At 38.4% G+C, this 19573-nt stretch overlaps 1 protein-coding gene across 2 annotated transcripts; it reads right to left on the bottom strand.

Moving 5' to 3' along the window:
• Positions 1-1285: 1285 nt before the first annotated feature.
• fip1l1b (FIP1 like 1b (S. cerevisiae)) lies at positions 1286-9374 on the bottom strand. Of its 2 annotated transcripts, none has more exons than XM_004065716.5 (15): positions 9059-9374; positions 8632-8689; positions 8106-8175; positions 7898-8010; positions 7125-7186; positions 6906-7016; positions 6470-6600; positions 5341-5459; positions 4567-4666; positions 4301-4457; positions 4126-4207; positions 3366-3418; positions 3072-3261; positions 2665-2811; positions 1286-1815 (listed from the first exon to the last, which is right to left on the bottom strand). In XM_004065716.5, the coding sequence occupies exons 1-15, from the start codon at positions 9135-9137 to the stop codon at positions 1671-1673; spliced, it is 1617 nt and encodes a 538-aa protein (XP_004065764.1). In that variant the 5' UTR covers positions 9138-9374; the 3' UTR covers positions 1286-1670. The 2 variants fall into 2 exon arrangements, with proteins under 2 accessions (XP_004065764.1, XP_011472824.1); XM_011474522.4 differs by having other exon boundaries at positions 1286-1812.
• Between the last annotated feature and the right edge of the window lie 10199 nt (positions 9375-19573).

Below are 19573 nucleotides of genomic sequence, written 5' to 3'. Positions count from 1 at the left end.
CTTTGTGCTCATCAGCTCTCCTCTTAAAATCACGTTTTTTAGTGTTGAAAAAAACTACTGTTAAATTTGATTTTTGAAAATTATTTAACCACTAATTTATATCATATTTAATGGACTGATTGTGTTATGTACTATTCGTATAAGTACAATATATTGATTTATGATTAGGAGCAATTATGTCCAGGAGATACATTTTCTTTATTTTCAAATCTATTTACAAATTATTTTTCTAAATAGATTTGTGTTTATCTTTGTATTTTTCCTTTTTTTTGATCCCTTGAAATAAACTCCATAATTATTCTTCTAAATCATTATTCTATAACCATTTCTGTAACTTTGTTTACTGTGAAGAACGACTTTGACAAAAACATACACTAAGGATACATGATGCAATAATTCCTTCTTGATCCTAATCATCAGGCACTCCAAAACCTTAATTTTGATACTCAATCCGTAAGAATAATTTCTGGAATATTGTTATAATCACCGCATTTTGATACTTGAGCTGTGATATTTATAATCATTTCAGTTTTCTATGTAAACCAAAGGCGATTCATCTTTTTTATTTGATATAATTAACACTTATGGATTTGCTAAGTGATCTACACCTGGTCTGGAAAAGTATATATGTAACTAATTAGGAGGACTGGATTATGACAACCATGTGCAAAATAAACAGTAAAATATAATGGGATAATATACATTTACTCATTTTCAAGCAATTAAACTTTCTGACAAACTTTACATTTTAACGTATTCAATGTGTCATGTACTGTAAGTAAAAGAATTTCTATTTATAATTAACAGTAATCATAATAGTATCATTTTCATGCTGTATATATATGGATATACAAGTTGTTTTTGTGTACTTTTTCAATTCTCCAATTGGGTCATAATTAATCATTCATGGTTTTATGTGTATTTCTTTTGTCTTCTTTAGAATTTCTTATTTTAATTGATTGAAATAAACTTAAAATAAGCCTGACAGCTCAACGCATTTTCTTCTCACAAAAACCCCCATAAAACTAAACTTCATTTTTATACTTTTAAGTTAAACATAAACCTTTGAATAACACATTTTAAATCCAAAAAGTCCTAAAATATTCGATAGGTGTCATCACTTTAGCTGATAAGCTTCTTTTATTAACTTTCGGATGTACAAGTCAACTCTTTTGAGGACCATTATAAGCTTATATTCTTTAAATTTGCTATATTTTTAACTGTAACCGTGTCCAAAAGCAGAGAAGTCATTTATTCTGAAAGAATGCAAAGACAAAAAGGGTTGTTTTTTTTTTTTATCAAAATTGTGTTTTAATCCAACTCAACAGGTTTTCTCTCTAGAGGTCTTCATCAGTGACAGGAACTACAAACGAACAGAAATGATGCCGAAAATGGTTCTGAGCGAACGCTGAAAATCAAGATGACTTTATCCAAAGGACGACATTGATGGATCAAGTCGACGGGGAGCTCCTCGCTCCTTCGTCTCTCTTCATCCACTCTGAAGTGAGGATGGATGACAGCAGGGTGGAGGAGAATACGGGCTAACAGAAAAAAAAAAAGAGGTGAAATCGACACCTCCACCTGTTGTCTCTTGTTCATGTTCGCCGCCTCTGTGAAGTGTGAGGACAAATGGACATCGGAAAGACAAAGCAGAAGGGGGGCGCTCATCTCTACTCCATGGCCTCCTGGTTCTCCTGGTCGGCGCCGATGTCCTCGCTGGCCTCCTTCCCCTCCTTGCTCCTCTTGCTCTTTTTGTGTTTGTGCCTCCGGTGGCTGTCTCCCTCCTCGCTGTCATGCCTCCTACGGCTGCTGCTGCTAATGGAAGGAGAACAACCGAGGTGTGAAGATGGCGGAGGAAGTGAGATCAGCGTGGCACCAAGAGGAAGGAAGGCGTGGGAAGAGGGAGAAGGTGAGAGTGTGGTCGGAGTAAGGGGGGAAAAGAAGAGGGGGAGGAAGAAAATATGGGAGAACAAAGAGGTGGCAGAAGATTCCATTCATCAGTCCTCTGTCAAGAGAAACTTTTCCTTTCTAACAAATTATTTTGAAGAAAAAAATGTTTAAGAAAAAAATGACTAAACAGGATAGACATTGTCCTTTTTGTGCCGCATTTCCAGTGTTGGATTCGTAACGTCTAGCTGGTAGTCTAAAAGGTTCTGAGTGCCGAGAAAAAAAATCAGGACATTTTTGCAAAAATGTTCATGCTCCATCTATCAATGATAACTTACATAAACACACTGCTGAAGCAATCCTGATTGACTCGGCTAAAGTTAGTTCCGTCATCATAGAATCAGAATCAGTAGAATTGTATACATGTCAGCTAAATGATGAATTTCCAAAGTATGGAGCCTTTTTGTCTTCATACTAACGATGCAGGTATAAAAACCCTTTAACACCAGAGCTGTTGCTCCAATGTTGATGCATTTTGGGTTATCATAACTCTTCTACTGCTTATGCAGTTAACATCATCTCTACAAATTGTGAAATCTGAGAAAAGCAGCGTTGTGCTAATAGTTTTTTGCTTTCTACGGCCAGGTACCAACAACTGTCCCACAGACCGGTCCCAGTCTGCCGCCGTGGGTTAAAGTATGCAGGATGAGGAGTTGGTGTTTTTGCTGCATTCCTGTCGCTAGTCTTGATGGGAAGCAGCAGTGTGCAAAGGTTTACCTGCGAGCAGATTTGTGGCGCCCCTCGTCCTTCTCTCTGTGCCGTCTCTCTCGGTGTCTGTCCTCCTTCTCTCTGCTCGCCCGGTCGCGGTGGCGCTCTGCATAAACGCGCTCCTGGTACTCACGGTAGCGATAACGCTCCTCGTCACTATGGCGACAGACACACGCAAAAGTCATTGCCCCCGTTTCACCCTGGCAATGAAAAGCAAGCAGCCTATTTGAAGGAGGCAGCAGGTAAATTTAGCACTTTCAGGAAGACAGTCTCCTCTTCAATGACTGTGTGTCCTGAAGAGGATCAGGACAGACACCCGTCTCATGTATCAAGCTGGCGCATTGCTATAAAAAACTGAGAGTGGCTCAAATGAAATTCTGCCCGATGGTGGAGGCGGAGAGGTTGGCATCGCTGACCTGGTGTAGTTCACAGCTGAGGGGCTGTGCTCCCGCTCTCGCTCCCGGTCGTGTGTCCTCTCCCGGGGTCTGTCTCTCTCCTTCTCCCTCTTATCCTCTCGACGGGGATAATAGTCCCAGGGCTTGGTGTTGTCCATCATCACGGGCCACGGTGGAGGGACACCGCCGCCCATAGGTGGAGGATAAGCACCTGGAAGGACAGAAGGTGGGAAATGAAATCCAAAAATGTTCTAGAAAAAGACTATTTTTTTTTAAATACTGCAGTGCAGCTGGGGGGGTAGGGTGGAGTTTTACCCTGAGGAAATGGATATGGAGGAACAGAGCGGCCGTCATAACCTCCAGCATGGCTGCGGAAGAAACAAGAAATTACATCTGAGAGATCCTGCTGTGCCTCCATTATGAAAAACTAAATTAAATGTCGAATAAAAATTCTATGTATTTATTCTGAGGTAAAATTAGCAAAAAAAGAATTTTGTTTTAACTTTTATTTTAAAAGGATTAGTTCCTTAATGCCTTCTATTCTTCAGAATTAAGCACATTTTGTTTTAATTCATCACCTGCGCAGACTAGTAAGGTTTTTTATTATTTTAAATTAAAATGTAATAAAAAAATTCTACTGCATTTATTGTTCTCGCTGGATGATTTGTGTTTTACTTTCATGACAGTTTTTGTTTGGTTCAAAAAATCATTTTATGCATTTTGACAGTGCTACCTGTATGAAAAAATAACCCCTCTTGTTAAAGTAAAATATGTCCAACACAAGAGGCCCTCAGTTCTCATCTGCCTGCCCAGCTGTTGGACAGGACAAGTTGAAAAAAAAAAAAAAAAAAAAAAAAAAAAACTAACTTTCTGTTTTTTCATGTCAGTTTTCCCTTTAGACAGAGAACATCTTAATCAGAAGCAGCATCAGCAGCAAAACATTTAGATTCCATAAACAGACGTGAACTTTTCTTCTGATATTTAACTTCATATCGTTGAAATGACACTTCTTCTAGTTTTAAGGTGCCCTTTAAGTGGTTCCACATCCAACTTTGTATGAGTGTCTGCATGTTACCTGTCCATAGTGGGGATTATAGAAGGAGGAGGACCACCAGTTGGAGGAGGAAATCCAGGAGGAGGCACAGTAATGGGCAATCCTTAAGATGTGAAAACAAGGAGGATGGAGTTAACTCCCTTAATGCAAAACATTGATGTATAAATAAAGGAGAATAAGAAAAGAGGAAACTGACTGGGTGGGGGTATGAGTGGAGGTGCAGTGCTGACATTTGGGGGTGGAGGAAGAAAAGGGGGTGGTGGTATGTTCGGAGGAATTGGTCCAGGTGGGAAGAAGGTGGGAATCTTGGCAGCGGCGGGTTCAGTGTCTGACGTCGAGTGTTCAGAGATCACCTGTGGAGCAGCAGAGCAAACAGGAGGTCCTTAGTGAGCAAATGAAACGCTTACAGAAGACTTTTCATTTATTTTATTTAAATGTTTTTCAAGCGTTCATTTTCTGCACCTGAATATTGTTTCCATCTAAATTGTGTCTGCGCCGCCCTTCTACCCTGCTGATGGTGGCAGTCTGTCCACCAATCACATCTATGGTCCCACTTGATTTCCTAGAAATCAAAAATATCAAGAAATATCAAAGAAGCACCACCTAAATACAACCTGGAACAGCTAAAATGTTAAAACATAATACAACACCAACTAAAAGAGTTTCAATTAAATAAATGTTCCATAAAATTTCATCACTTCTTGCACTAAACTTGTTACACGGGAGATGTCCCCGGTGACGCCTGCAGAACACACGTTCTTGTACGCACCGTAACTCTTCTACCGTTGACACGATCAACGGGAATCAGCTGATTCTGACTCAGAGAAAAGCGGCTTTTCACATCAGCTTTGCACAGATATGCAGTATATTACTAATGTAAAATGTAACATGAAAGCGGAAAAGCTGCTTTTTTTCTCTCCTTCAGAATCCGATGAAGAGCTACAATAGTCAGAAGAATGTCAACAGCAGAGTTTCAGTTGGACAGATTTCTCTGACTACAATGATTAGAAAAAATATCTGATTCTGTTATTTTCCTCATTATCTTTACTATCCATAAAATCCATTATATTTTGAATCTTAGATCATAACCTTGAGATATTTTAAAAAGAAAGTAAATTTTGTCATTTAAATTCTTAAAACTACTTTGGATTAGGAAAGAACGGTCTTCAGTTTGTGTTACGGTCACAAGAAATCTAAATTCTGGGTACAAGAAGAAGAAAAAGAGGAAGGTGTTACCTGGCGACCTGACCGATGGCAGACTTGTACAGACTGATTGGAGATGGGAAGTCTGTCTTAGACGTGTGAACAGGTAAGCTGGAGATGTCCTTCTCATTGCCAGTCCTGCCCTGCTGCACCTAGACACAAAACACAACCGTCATGATGAAGGTAGCATTACTTTACCAGAACTTTAAGCTACTCTGACATATATTACAGAAGAAGATATTTAGTGTTGTCAGCCAAAACAGATTAAGGTATTGAACAGACAGTGGATTTACACTTTAAGACATTGAAGATTTTTATATTTAGAGTAGAACAGAAAAATCTGAGTCATTGATGCATGAAGATGAATACAGGTAAAAAGATGCATAAAGGAAAATGAAAGCAGATAGCTTTTCCTGTCCCTTTAAAATGTTTAAAAATGTTTTCTTTTGTCTACATTTAACTAGTTTTTGCTTCTTCTTTTTGCCATTGATTAACACACTAAATGCTAAAACAAATTTCCTGTGGAGAGCACACACATTGCATCCACTTTCTTATCTGTTCTGTAAAGGACGTTGTACAGGCAGGGCATCCGGCGCAGCTTTCAGCTAGATTTATTGCTTTATAAGTTTACACACAAACACACATTGTGATCAATCTTATTCGGGCTCTTGACATTGTTAGACAAGATGCTTTATAGTCTGGTGTTGCAAGAAGCCGTTGGTTTTATAGTTTAACAGGTTGCAGGAGGAAAACCCTGACAGGTCTACAGAAAGAGATTTCTACCATCAAGGAAGGATGGATGGATGTTCATTCACCACAAAGCCTTAAATCAACATCTTAGCTACTGTAACCACACAGCACAGACTGAAAACGCAATAAACATGAAACCTTTTGTTCTTCAGGTTAGATCAAAATACGAAACCCTCATGCTTTTAAAAATATCTAATCAAAATAAACCTTTCAGCAGGAAGAACAGTTTCATAAATATGAAAGTCTGGATTAATCAGGGCTTTGAGCTAAAGTAGAGGTGTCAGACTCCAGGCCTCAAGCATCCAGTCGGTTTCTCGAGAAATCCGCCTGACCTGCTGCTGATTACATGTATGGCCGGAGTTTGAAGGGTGTGGGCTAAAGAACAGGAATACAATTCATAGCTGTGTCTCACAGTGATCTTGCTGGTCACAGATCCGACTGTCGAGACGTCCAGACCCATTCGCAGCCTCTTCTGTTTCTCGCAGTATGCCTTCCAGGTGTCCTCGTTGAAGCCGTAGTTGAAGTAGTCGGACAGATCCGCTCCTGCACACAGAAAGACGCTTTCAGTGACTGAAGATGATATTTCTACCTTTTTAAGACCGTTAAGTATAGAGAAAGTCTAAAAAAATAAAAATGAATACCCAAAGATGCTTTAGTCCTTATGTTGTTTTTTTTACAATATTTAAAGACTATCAATGGCTTTTCATCTAAAAAAAAGGCAGAGCTGATGTTTTATAGTGACGAAATTGTTTTTATTGCATCACATTTATCCATCTTTTTTTAATTTGTAAAGACAGTAATAACCCTAAAAAGTATAGCTAAAACCATTTTACTTGACTTTTACAAACCTGGCTTCCTCCAGGGCTTCTCTTCAAAGGACTCCACGTCCACCTCCAGCACCGGGACGCCATTGATGTTTCCTGGTGCATCAAGATCCACCCCTTTCAGCTTTGAAGACACTGAGAATAACCAAAATAAATGCTGCTGAATGCTTACAAAGTAAGAAAGAAGAGGAATATTGTTCAAACACAACTGAAAATAATTGTTGCAACAGCTTGGAGACGCACCCTGTCCATAAGGTCTGGAGCCTGACTTTATGTTGAGGTTAACAGGTGGAGTGCCGTAAGTCCTGCAACAAAAATAGAATACTTATTAATTATCTAATAAAATACAAAAAATAATGCAGGCCAGGTTTTTTTTGGCATGAATACATTTACCACGATTATTCAGTTACTGTAAAATAAATAATCACAAATCCATCGCTAAAATTCAACAGATTATTGCTGGGTTTGCAACCAAAGATCATTTGACTTTTACAACCTGTATAAAAAAAAAACACTCAGGTCCATTAAAACTAATTCAAAAAAGAAAACCACATCAAATTTTATGGAATAAAATTGAATACAGAAATTGTTTCAAAAATTCAAGCCTTCACATTTTTATGCAACATTAACAGCTAAAGTTAGGGTCACTAAATACTTCCAACACGTCAACTCAGAAGACATCTCTATGTCCCCAAACAACAACATAGCCTGACAGGAAACAAGAAACCCAGCAGATGCAGGAAGGAAACCGGAGATTTTTTTATTTTTTTTTACATCTCTGTTCTGCCTGTGTTTTGCTGAAAGTCCAAAATCAAAAGTAACACCTTCTGACACCGGTGTCTTTTCCACAATAAAGCCATCTGAAGCCAAAAAAAAGGTTAGAACTTAAAAGGATAAGAAAAAACGAAAAACAACAAAACATTTCTTCTTGCCATTAATTAAAAACAAGAAAACAGCTTCATACAAAAACATTTACTACGAGAAACTGTAAATATTTCCACTGGACTCAAACCTACGTGTATTGTGGTGCTCCGGTCTTAATGTCACCGATGGTAACGCGGACGTCATCGTCGTCATCATCGCTGTCGCTGTCACTTTCTACATCCTCACCAGCAGTTTCACCAGTGGCCTGAAATGTCGGGAAAAAGAGAAAAAAAAGCCTCCAATTTAGTAAAGATGCAGGAAAAAAAGACAGGTGGAGAGAAACAAATAAAAACAGGCTACCTCAGACGCAACTCCGTTTCCTGTTGCATGTTCAGGAGCAGCATCTTCTGCTTGAGCATCAGCTGGTGCACTGCAGGTTTATTAATAAACTGTTAGACATGCTGTAAAGCTTTCTATAACAACAACAAAAGGTCTTGGTTTTATTTGTCCTAATTTCCACAATGATGGTTTATTTTAAGAGATTTACTAATGATATAATTTTATGTCAGATGTTTAACTGGAAAATGAAATAACCGATCAAAGTTTTAGAGCTAAAAAGTCTTGAGTTTTGATGTAATGTATTTAGAATTTAATCAAACTTAAGGGTTCACCTACCTGACATAAGTTAAAGAAATTCAATTCATACACCCACATTTTACAAGCATTTATCACATAAAAAAAGACCACGCAAAGCTTCTGCTAAACGGCTACATCATGTACATGTAAACATGTAAAACAGTCATTGTTTTGGGAAAATTCCCCTAAATTATCAAAATGGTTCTCTTTTTCTTTTTGTAAATGATATTCAATGGTGTTTGTGTTTTACCCGACATCCGTGTTTAACTTTGCTCCTTCTTCATCCTCCTCTTTGGTCTCGGACTCATCTGAAAAGAAACATTAATTATCACCGGGCGGATAACAACACATGTAAACTAATATGACTTGATATCATTGACTGTGTACGCAAAAGCCCTAGAAAAAACACGCATGGCAGAGTGATAAAGAATGTAAAGCTCATAATAATTATAATAAAAAAATATATATTTATAACTTGCTTTTAAGTCATCTTTCTGCTTAAGGCCAAAGCGCAGATTGCTAACTAGCTACCCAGCTAGCACAGACAGACAGCGCACTTTTTAAACTGCTTTACCTTCCAGTCTAATTTGAAGTTAAACCAACTACAATTACTTTGTTGTTTTTTATGTCGGTCATTTTAGGCGACACTTGCATTTCCTTGTAGTTAATTGATTTACCTCCATACAACCATTCCTCCTCCTCGTCCCCGGCGCTAGCATCGGTGGTGGTCGTTTTGTCCGCCTCCTCCGCAGACATGTTCGCCCAGCTCAGAAAAGCTGAAAGTATAAGCGAGACCCTACGAAAAACCACCAACAAAAGAGTACCACTGAGAATTATTACAAAGTCCTACTTTTCGGAGGACGCTATTTTTTTATTAATATACGCATGAATTGGGTTCTTTCAGATCCATTTAGACGTCTACGAGTCGTGAACCCGGAAGAGACTCCGGAGAATGTCCTGCAGAAGCTCAGCAACGGTGTACAACTGAAGCAGAGCGCCCCCTACTGGAGTGGATGATTTAGCGCCATGTGTCCCAATGGAGAGAAAACCTTTAATGTTGTCGGTTGCCCTAGTTTTTACCCCACACACTTTTCAGAGCTTGAAACTGAAAAAACTCTAGCAATTTTACTTTCAAAATAGTAAATAGTATGCAATTATATAGCACTTGATGAGGGGAAAAGCACTTTCTTGCACTGATGGCAGCTATTTGGGTCATTAATAAGGCCAACAGGACAGAATTGGGATTCAACTTTTTGTTTTTGTACTGACTAAACTTACTTTATTTAAAATCAAAAACTAAGTTATATCTACTACATGCCCATGACTGACATGACCCCACCTTCGCCGCATAGTTAGCAGGATAGGCTCCAGCAACCCTGCAACCCTGAAATGGATTGAGCTGAGTTGGAAGATTGATCATACAAACTACATGTAATAATATTACTATAACTTTGTATCATGGATGGGTGACAAACAAAATAAAAAAATAGTTTAAAAGTGTTGTCTTATGAGAGCAACTTTTACTCATGACATCAATGAGTTCTACCTTGCAAAGTTTGGGGAAACTAAGTGATTCTAGATTCGGGGACAAAAAAACAACTCTTGCATTAAATGCTATTATGAACACAGATGCAAAGTTTTGTTCTTGAACCAAGTTTCTGATTAAATACATGTTTGTTTTAAAAAGTTCTTATTTTATTTATAATTTATAAATAGCCATAATATATTTATTATTTTTCCCCACTTCCTTGCAACTTCAACCACTTTATGGCATCAAGAAGCATTCAAGATTCCCACTGTGTTTGCTAATGTAAAAAGGACTGTTAATGCATTTATGGCCAGTTGAGTAGGGCTTCTTTAGGTTTTCAGCAAATTAATGTAAATGTTTGGATTCTTTCACTCTCCTCTCCCCTTTTTCTGCTATCACTTACTCAATGCAGCGCTCACATCAACAGTCATGCACAACATGGACATATGCACTGATTGGCCTGCAATAAAAAATCACTAGGAGACAATTTGTGGTCCTCACTTTTTCAGTGTGAGGGTAGGGGGGGAGAAAGGTGGTAACATCATAGTTGTAGCTGTATTGATTTTCCTCACTCTATCTGAGCCAGGGCTTGATATCACCAGCATCTGCTGTATCACATCATATGTGAGAATTACGTGTGGCTCTCTAAACACAGTTAAGGGCACACACATGCACCTACACTCCAGAGAGCGTTAGACAGGGATCCTAATGCTCTGTCCGTTAAACTGATAATAGAAATTGCATTTATTTTACTCACTCTCTCCCTCTTCTCCAGTTTCTCTCATTGGTTTCTATTTTTGCTGTTGATTTTCATTACCTTTCATCTTTATTTCTTATATTTATGTTTTCAAATTCCATCTTTTATCCATTTTGCTCATTTGATGTACAGCATCATCACAACCATTGTCTTGTTGCAGTGTGAAAGCAGTTGGTTTGGTTCCTGGCTGTCTTGTGACTTTCTTTCTGTTAGTCACTGTGACACTGTTGTGTTTTCTGTGTGTTAATTATGTGCAGGAGCATTTGCGTAGGTTTCAGCGAGCCCCGGAGTTGTTTGGCAGGAGCATCCTGGTTGACGGGAGTGTAGGAGGGAGTCCATTGATGTGACCTCCTCACGATGTGTAGCAGCTTCATCACAGCCTTGCACACATGAAAACAGCAAACATGTAAAGGCCCTGCAGAAGATCCACAAAAAATGTCCAGGGACAACAGTAAGACTTAAAGACACACTCAGGGTTTGGATGTTTTGAACACCTTATGGCCTTTTTCTGATGGATGAGAACATATATTAAGATAATTAAGCTAAAAAAAATAGCGTTTCTGAGAATTTCTTTATTCAAATTCTTGTAAATCAGGAGCACACAAAAAAAGTAATTTGAAAAGGATTGTATTTGTGAATTACAAAATATGCTGGGAAGGCCACAAGCTCCTTTCTCCGAACTCTCAGCAACGGGAAGGGGAAGGGGGGTGGGGTTGCTCTGTGCCGATAGTCCTGCCAAAACTTAGAGGTTAAAATATGTCCTAGAAAAAACTGATGTTTTTTTTAATTTAAGCTAAAAACAACATAATCACAATTAAAAGACAACTTGGAACAATTTTAAAAATAGATATGGAGGACATGCAAGTGGGCATAGTGCATAATTATTGCCGTTTGTTTGTGACTTTTTAAATATTTCTGAATTTGAGCTTTTAAATGGTTTTAAATCTTACCTTGAGAAAAACATCAACCATTATTTTTACACATTTTACCTCCTTGGGAGCTACATTTATTATTTGCTGTGCTATAGCAAAAGCAACATGTTTAGTTTTTTTTAGTACATTGCTGCTAGTTTTTCTTTTCTTCTTTTTTCATATAATTTTCTTTTTCAATTTGTGCCTGATTTCTCTACAATAAAATTGATTGGAAATCTTTTCTGTATCTAGAAAGCTTGGGATCAGATTTAGAAACTTCTTTAGAAGCTTCTGTTGAGGAGACAGACAGTAAAAACATTTAGCAGATATTACAATGTTTTAATTGTGCTCTAAAACAAATGGCTGTGGTTTTCCTGAAGCCATAGTAATTCCATGGGACCATGGATGTCGTTCAAACGTCAACTGCATTGTTGATGCAAATTAGACTGTCGAAAACCAACAGCTCACAGTATTTTGTCACGCATGCAAAATAACCAGCAGAAAGCTGAGATCAAAATGACCCTGAAGATGACCATTTTCATTTGTAATATAAGTTTTGAAGTTCACATTTGAAATGCCACAACGATCAGGCTTTTCATGTCAGAGTCACTGCAACTATTTTTCTAAAGCTACGTTCCCAACAGGCTCAGCAACACGCGTACAAGCAGCCACTTCCAATAAAAAGTCTATGTGATCATGGGTTTTGGGCTTCCGGGTTAAAAACGCTTGTGTTCACGTGTAGCTATTTATGTTTCTAAAACCGTTTTCAGGCTCCACGTGCAAACGTGTGACTATTGAAAGTTAAACCAGGTTGAACTTTGACAAATTAGGTACTCGGATTTGGTAACATATTGATGGCGTCCCCTTGAATTCCCCGAAGTGCCAAACGTTTCAAAATTGACAGAGGAGAAGAAACTTATAATTGCCGTTTTTGCTCTGTCAGAAAACAAAATGACACCAAGTCTTCCAGATAAATCAGAACAAAGCTGTGAAAGAAAAAGCCTGGAGCAAGATTTGCACCGCTTCGACATTTCGCACCAAGCTCCAACAGGCGGCGGACATGAGCTAGTAAACAGTAACAAAAAAAGACAAAGAAGAAGAAGCCCCTCCCTGTTCATTCAGTGTGAAACTGTAGGCTAAATGAGAGTTCAAGAACCCACGTTTAACACGTTCTTGAACTCTCATCACATGCCCGTTGTGTCTGTAGCTTTAAGGATATCCAAACTACATCATTAAAACGGAGATCCATGAGGATAATTAACTAAGGTGATTATTACAGAAACATGAGAGTTTTAGTCCTGATTGTCTTTGTGATTTTAAACTGATATTGTTTTATCTGTTTAATAAATCCCATTGGTTCTACTTAATTATGACATTTACTGCTATCTAACAAGGATTTGTGCAATCTGTTTACATCAATAAACAATAAAAACGATGTATTTTATTTTGTCCTAGCATAATGTGACCTTTTTCTAAAGCATGCTTTTATGTTTTCAAGCCCCTAATGTCTCTGGATCACATTTTCTCCTCCTCCCTCATTGTTTTGTACTATTCTCCTTCTCCAGCAGACTGTTTGTCTTTATATGCTTTCCCCTTCACCCCGTGTGCCACCCTGTCTGTGTCTGCTGCTGGCTCCACGCCCCAGCCTCCTCCCACCCCACCCGTGTGGATCCCTCCCTCCTTACGGTGGATTAGGGCGGCTTACAGCCTAGTCGATGCTAATCAGGTTTATCCAGACAGAGGGCGATCATTGGGCTATCAGTAATTACACACGCCGATATTAGCTTCCACACATATGTATGCTGGCAGTATTTCAATCCACATCATCTCTGTGGATCAAACATACGGTTATCTCAGCAGTGTGATGCTGCTGCAGCGTATGGAGCCATTTTCTGCACCTTTTGTTTTACAACACAAAGATCCATCTGCTGCAAGACAAAACAAGCCGGTCCCTCACAGCAGGAGATAATTGTTGCTAATGGAATGAAGGCATCTTTGTAATAGGGTGTAATGTAGATTTGAGAACTTGAAATAAAGTGGTTTTCGCTTAATATTTTTTTCTTCCCTTGAACATCAGTGTGAGAAAAAGTGTTGTTTTGAGAACTTTTTTTTTGTTTTATGAAAAAGTACCCTCACTGTCAACACTTAAAACCTTGAGAAGTATTTTTTTGACCCGTTTTATTAGCTTTAGAACAATAGAACAAGCTGTTTGCTATTGCCTCACCAACATCCCAAATCCCCTCTCCAGGGAGTTTGATGCAATGCCATTGTCACCTAAAACTGGTTTCAGTTTCAGGAATATTAAAAGACTACAGGTGTGCATAAAAATATAAGCACAGGTGGAGCAATATGTTGTTGACAGAAACATTTTCATGTCACAGATTTAAACGTTTGACCCAGATTCATGCTGAGTTTGAGACATTTCATTAATATGTCTTCATTGTAGTATGTTATTCACGTTTATAATATAGAGAAAATGTTTTTTTATTGTATTTTAAATGTTCCAAAATATTTGACATTGATCTTATTTTTATGGTTTTCTTATGTTCTTTGTCTGTCACCATGAACTAACCTTGGTTTGGACTTATTGCTTTAGAAATCAGTTAAAATGGATTAAATGATTGAAAAACACAGTTGCACCACTGTGCCATAATAAAAACAGATTTCAATGTATTTGGGGCCTTTGGATCATTTTGTTTAAAGAGTGTTTTCTCCTCCATCACGTAATTTTATGTCTGTGACTCAATAATCACATAAAATTAAAGAAAAAAAAAACAAAACAAAACAACATGGATGGGATTTTTTCTGTTGTGTGAAAGATCCAAATTGCAGTTAGTTAGTACTTTCTTTGTCTAAAGAAGCTCCACATGTTCCACAACATCTACAACTGTTCATTTAGAGGAGTGGGGACATGCAAAGGGAACCTTTTGTCATTTTTAGTATTGCAAATATCTTCATAGTGTTGGTCCAGCTTTTGCTCTGGGTTTGTAAATGATACTATTATCGGATAAATAAAAGTTCTTCTATTTCCTGTCTACAAATCATTAAAGTTCCACTCCGATCATCTTTTAATCTATTTTAAAAGCGCCTCCAGTGGTCTTTTATAATACTTACGCTGTATTTAGCCAAGATTTCTTTTAAAATAGTGTTGTTTTTTAGAACATTAGAAGAAGTTTATCAAAAATTCATCTCTGAGTTGTGGGAAGGATTGTTGATGCAGAGCGCCCCCGCCCCCGTTCCCATCAACCATAACTGAGAGCTCACTGTCCGCATGCTCTTCAACTAGCTTACAACCCCTCACACCCCTAACCTAGCATTACTGGTGCGAAAAATGGCAAGCAATATCGGAGCTATCCAGCTGTACGGTTTTGATCCAACTTCCAGCTCAGACGAAAACATAAAAGTACACGGACCCAGTCATCTACAAGTGGATTGTGTCTTGTTGTAGTAGCTTCTGCGTCAGACCCTAAGACCTTTCCCAATGGCATTTTTCGTTTACTCTTGATTAACATCAATTTGAATAAAGAAATACTCAGAAATGTAATTTTAAGATTCAATTTCTTCAATTATGTCCTCCATCATCAGAAAAATGCTACAAGAACATGTTAAAAACACCCAAAAAACACAATTTTCATCAGAGTGGCTCTTTAAGGAATCGATAGCCAAAGTCTCTAAGCCAAAACCCTTATTTTAAAGACCCATGACTGACATGGAAATGTTTTTTCCGCACAGTGAGCCCGATCTGTACAGCTGTTCGGATCTGAAATGTCAAGCACCACAACTGAACCACAGATGGACACTTAACAACGCCACAGTCAATGAAAACATTACTTCAGCTCGGGCTGCATTAAACAGCAGAGAAGGACAAATGGACCCTGATATCAAGTTTATAACGCTGTATCAGCAAACGGAAAGAGCTGGACTGCATCAGAAAAAATAATAATATGCTTAGCTTAGAAAAAAACCCTCCACAGCAGAAATGATGAGGTGTTGTTTTCATCTGATTCCTGTGTGTGTGTGTGTGTGTCTGTGTGACTGTGTGCCAATTCTCTTGAGCGTCTTGTGTGGAAAAGCCCATCCCTTACTGAGGGTGTGAAGAAAACTCCATTTGTAGGTGATTGAGTTAGGAAATGAGTGTGTGCGGCACAAATGAGGAGAAAGGAAGAGCAGGAGAAAAGGGGGGAAGGTGAAAGAGAGCAGAAAAGAAGGGGGAATCAAGGAGAAGAAGGAATGTGTCTCGTTGCGTAATTTAATCTAAGTGGCTATTTTTCTTGTATAAAACCAATACTGCCCTCTGTCAGGACGCTGTCCTCATCTGTCTAAAAGCACTGAGTGAGTCACCCTGGAGGCGCACACACAGAGTCACAGTGAGTCAGCGCAGATCTGCTTTAGACGCTCACCTCAATTATGAATAATGTAATAGGAAAGACATATAAACTGCTCAAATGACAGCAGACAGAGTGATGCTAATGAACACATGCACACAAAACGCTCAGTGGTCATCATGGAGGCATCCTTATGGAGCACATGGACAGCTGGCAAGTGAACAGGTGCATTGTACCATGACACCTTGACGTCCAGGCTTCCTTTGTCTGAAGCCCCAATGATTTCAGAGGGTCTGCAGCCACACCTAAAGTAGAAACGTGTGAAGCAGAAAACAGCTGGCCTCATCCCTGCTTGAAGTTATTTATCCTGTCTGCTCACTTACATAAAAATTGTGTGTTTTTTTTCATGCTCTTGTGGCATTTTTCTCATGATGGAGGACATCTATAAAGAAAATTTAGCTTAATCTTGCTTTTCTGAGTATTTCTTTATTCAATAAGGGACAGACGGAAAAATGCCGTTGGAAAAAGCTTGACCAAGGTGCTACAACCAACAGGCCACAATCTCCCTACTCCATTCCTTTCAAATGCATTCACTTGCAGACAAATAGATAGATCCATGCACATTCTAAGTTTTCCTCGTCTGAGCTGGCATCTGGCTCAAAACTGTACGGCTGAATAGCTTCAATATTGTTCACCATTTTTGTTGCACCGGTAATGCTGGGAGCGTGAGGGGCTGTATGCCAGCGGTAGAGAATGCAAACAGATGGATGATTGAAAATGGGGGCGGGATTATTTTGCGCCTACAGTCCCGCCCACAACTCAAGATTCAAGTTTCAAGTTTTATTGCCGTTTGCACATGCGGTACATCGGAATTTTTCTTTGGCATCTCTCATGTCAGGATAAGTCAGAGGTGAATTTCTAATCAACTGTCGCTCTGCACAAACTATGTCCTACAAAAACACACAAGTTCTTCATTTTGGCTAAAAATGACATAGTCATAATTAAAGGAACACTAGGAACAATTTTACAATGGGTCAAAGGATGATTGAAGTGGGACTCTAATGCCTAAGGGGAAAATATCTGATGTACTGAATCTGGGTACTTGAAATCTGAGGCAGGCAGGCTGAATAGACAGTTGTTCCATTTCTCAGCTCAAATGAGCAAACAGTTGATCTTAAAGATTACAGTAAGAAAAAAACAGTGTAAGGGTCAGAAACACATGAAATGATTTGCCCTGCAGGTCTTGTTTTACCAAAGCAATTTTCACTTTTGTTGATAGTTCATGAAAGAAAAGATAGAAAAAGAAAGACAGTATTCTAAATTCTTTTTTTTTTTTTTATTATTCTTTCTTTGGCCTTACTCTATCATCATGTGCCGAGAAAGGCAAGAACAGCTGCAGGGGGATGCAAAGTGCTTCATGTGGGAAGAGACCAACCCAAAAATCTCAGAGCGCTTGCTTTTATTTCTCTGAAACAGGAAAAAAGCCAGCAAAGATGGCACAACAATAGAAAGCTGAGAAAGAATGAATCATATTGGTGTGTTTTTAACATTTCTTGTTCCTTTTACACAAGATGCGTATTAGAGCATGTGCAAGAAAATGGAAAATAGGCACAAAAAAAATGTATTTTGGTAAATTTGAATGAACAATTATGGAGCTGAGACCTTGATCTGCTCATAAAAGCAGGTGTTAACCTCAAACAATTTCAATGTGTTCTTTTTAAAGTTTATAATTGCAGGTTTGGTTTGTTCTCACTGTTTGGACTTTATGCTGAAAATCAACAATTCTCTAAAGTTCAAGATTAACCAGCATAATTATCTTTAATAGACCAACATCTAAAAATTAACGGTCAGCTGTTGTCAGCTGTTGGATGTAGTCCCCTTAATAGAAAATATTTTTTGAAAAGAATAATTCTGTCCTTATAAGTTAAGTATAAGTTTTTACAATAAACAGATTTTTCAATTTAGGTTTGTACCGATATAAAACTGGAGGATAATAGATCGATCAATTCCTTCATTCCTCTCCCCTTCTGCCTCTGCCACCCTGGTCATAAATGCACATGACAAAGTCATGTGAAAAAACACCTTTGTTTCCAATTGGTTGCTTTCCTATTGGTTTTGTCTCCATAGCGACGATTTTATTTTTTCGTTGCCTAGGGGGAACGAACAGGTCTATTTAATGTTAAGAAGAGTAGACAAAAATAAACGTTGGTATTTCTATGACAAGGAGGTTTTGTATTAGTCACACCCACATTCCTAATATATTTCATATTTTATGTCACATTGTTTAGTTCGGCTAGAGCCAGGGATTCGTGTATTTAAAAGTTTCCAATAATACAGTTAAAATTGTGCTTGAGGGGGGCGTTAGAATTAATGTTTTTATTATCATTTTATTTTAATAGGGCAGCCCTTTCCTGAGTCAATGTTGTGGTTGTAGAGTTAAGGTGGCAGAATGTGTTTGAAATTTTCCTGAAGAGCGCTCAAATAACTTTCCTGTCCTATATTGTGTGAAAATGTAAAAATTGCTAAATTTCACACTTTGCCACAACATGGCCACCAAGCCGTAGGTTCTGTGGCCATCCCATAATATTTTCAAACTTCCTTTGGATATTCTTGACATGTTTGGTTTCGTTAGTTGATTTAATTTTTTTAGTTTTGTTTTGTTTTTTTATCAAATCAAATCAATTTAAACACAAAAAAACACCAACCTCCAATCCTGAGCATGGAAAAAACTTTCCAGCATGCAAAAGTTGAACCATTTTTTGCTGTTTTCTGTGATCTCGTCCCTTTTTGGGGTGTGTTGTTCATTGTGTAATAACTCATTTTCACCTGGTAGGTGCATGCAAATTATGTGGAGTTTTTGAGTTATGTGGGGGCACTTTTTAGCTCACACAGCAAAAAAGAAGAAAAACAACATGGTCTTTGCTGCAGGGCATGGACATGGAAATAAGGATAACATTTAGAGAAAAGGCAACAACAAAAAAAGAAGAGACAAAAAAAACAACATTTTGTTTTCATTTTGTTGTCGACTTGTGAAAGATACAACACCCCAGCCCTCCTTTCAAAACATGTGTGGCTTACATGAGCAAGCAAAGCTGCGGGTTCACTCATACCTGAAAAAGGTTTGATGTGACCCACCTCCCTGATCAATAGAAAAAACTTAACTCACACCTCAAACGAGACCTTCAGATGAGATGTTAGTGTGCTGGCCCTGACTTTTTTTTAGCACATTTTCTTATCTAATTTACCCAAAACCTTGATGCATACCTCTGCACTGTAAAGGATGGCTGACTCCTACAGTGGCATAAGGCTGATTAAATCAGAGGGAAGTGAGAAGACGGAGGCCTAATGTTGATTAGAGAAATGTGAGACGATGAAGCGCATCTCAAACTGAATGAGCTCCTGCAGGGAGACTCTTGCCAACACGGGAGAACTGTCATCCTCACCACATGTCGAGATCAGGAAATGTGAGGAGGCTGGCGTTTAAACACATCTCAGTGTTTGTGTTGATCGGCTATCTGTTTATAAAAAGGAGAAGGAAAGGGACAGACATTCATTTATTTATGTCTTAGGAAGGATGTTTGGACTGATCCACTATTATTTAAAATGCAAAAAAGAAGAATGAAAAAGTCTGTTTTTGTTTCCTGGTAATAACCGACTCACCGCCTTGGCAG

This window comes from Oryzias latipes, chromosome 1, assembly GCF_053564925.1.
Source record: "Oryzias latipes strain Hd-rR chromosome 1, Olatipes_Hd-rR_3.1".
NCBI classification, from domain to species: domain Eukaryota; kingdom Metazoa; phylum Chordata; class Actinopteri; order Beloniformes; family Adrianichthyidae; genus Oryzias; species Oryzias latipes.
The sequence above is the reverse complement of the archived record's forward strand: the minus strand, read 5'-3'. Positions and strand labels throughout refer to the sequence as shown.

Bases quoted from the DNA above. Each gene is read 5' to 3' on its own strand.
- fip1l1b (XM_004065716.5), bottom strand. From the start codon at position 9,137: ATGTCTGCGGAGGAGGCGGACAAAACGACCACCACCGATGCTAGCGCC. The intron at 8,176-8,631 runs GTAAAACACAAA...ATAAACCTGCAG, and splicing joins AAGTTAAACACGGATGTCGG to TGCACCAGCTGATGCTCAAG. The intron at 4,667-5,340 runs GTAACACCTTCC...TTTGATTTCTAG, and splicing joins GCCATCGGTCAGGTCGCCAG to GAAATCAAGTGGGACCATAG.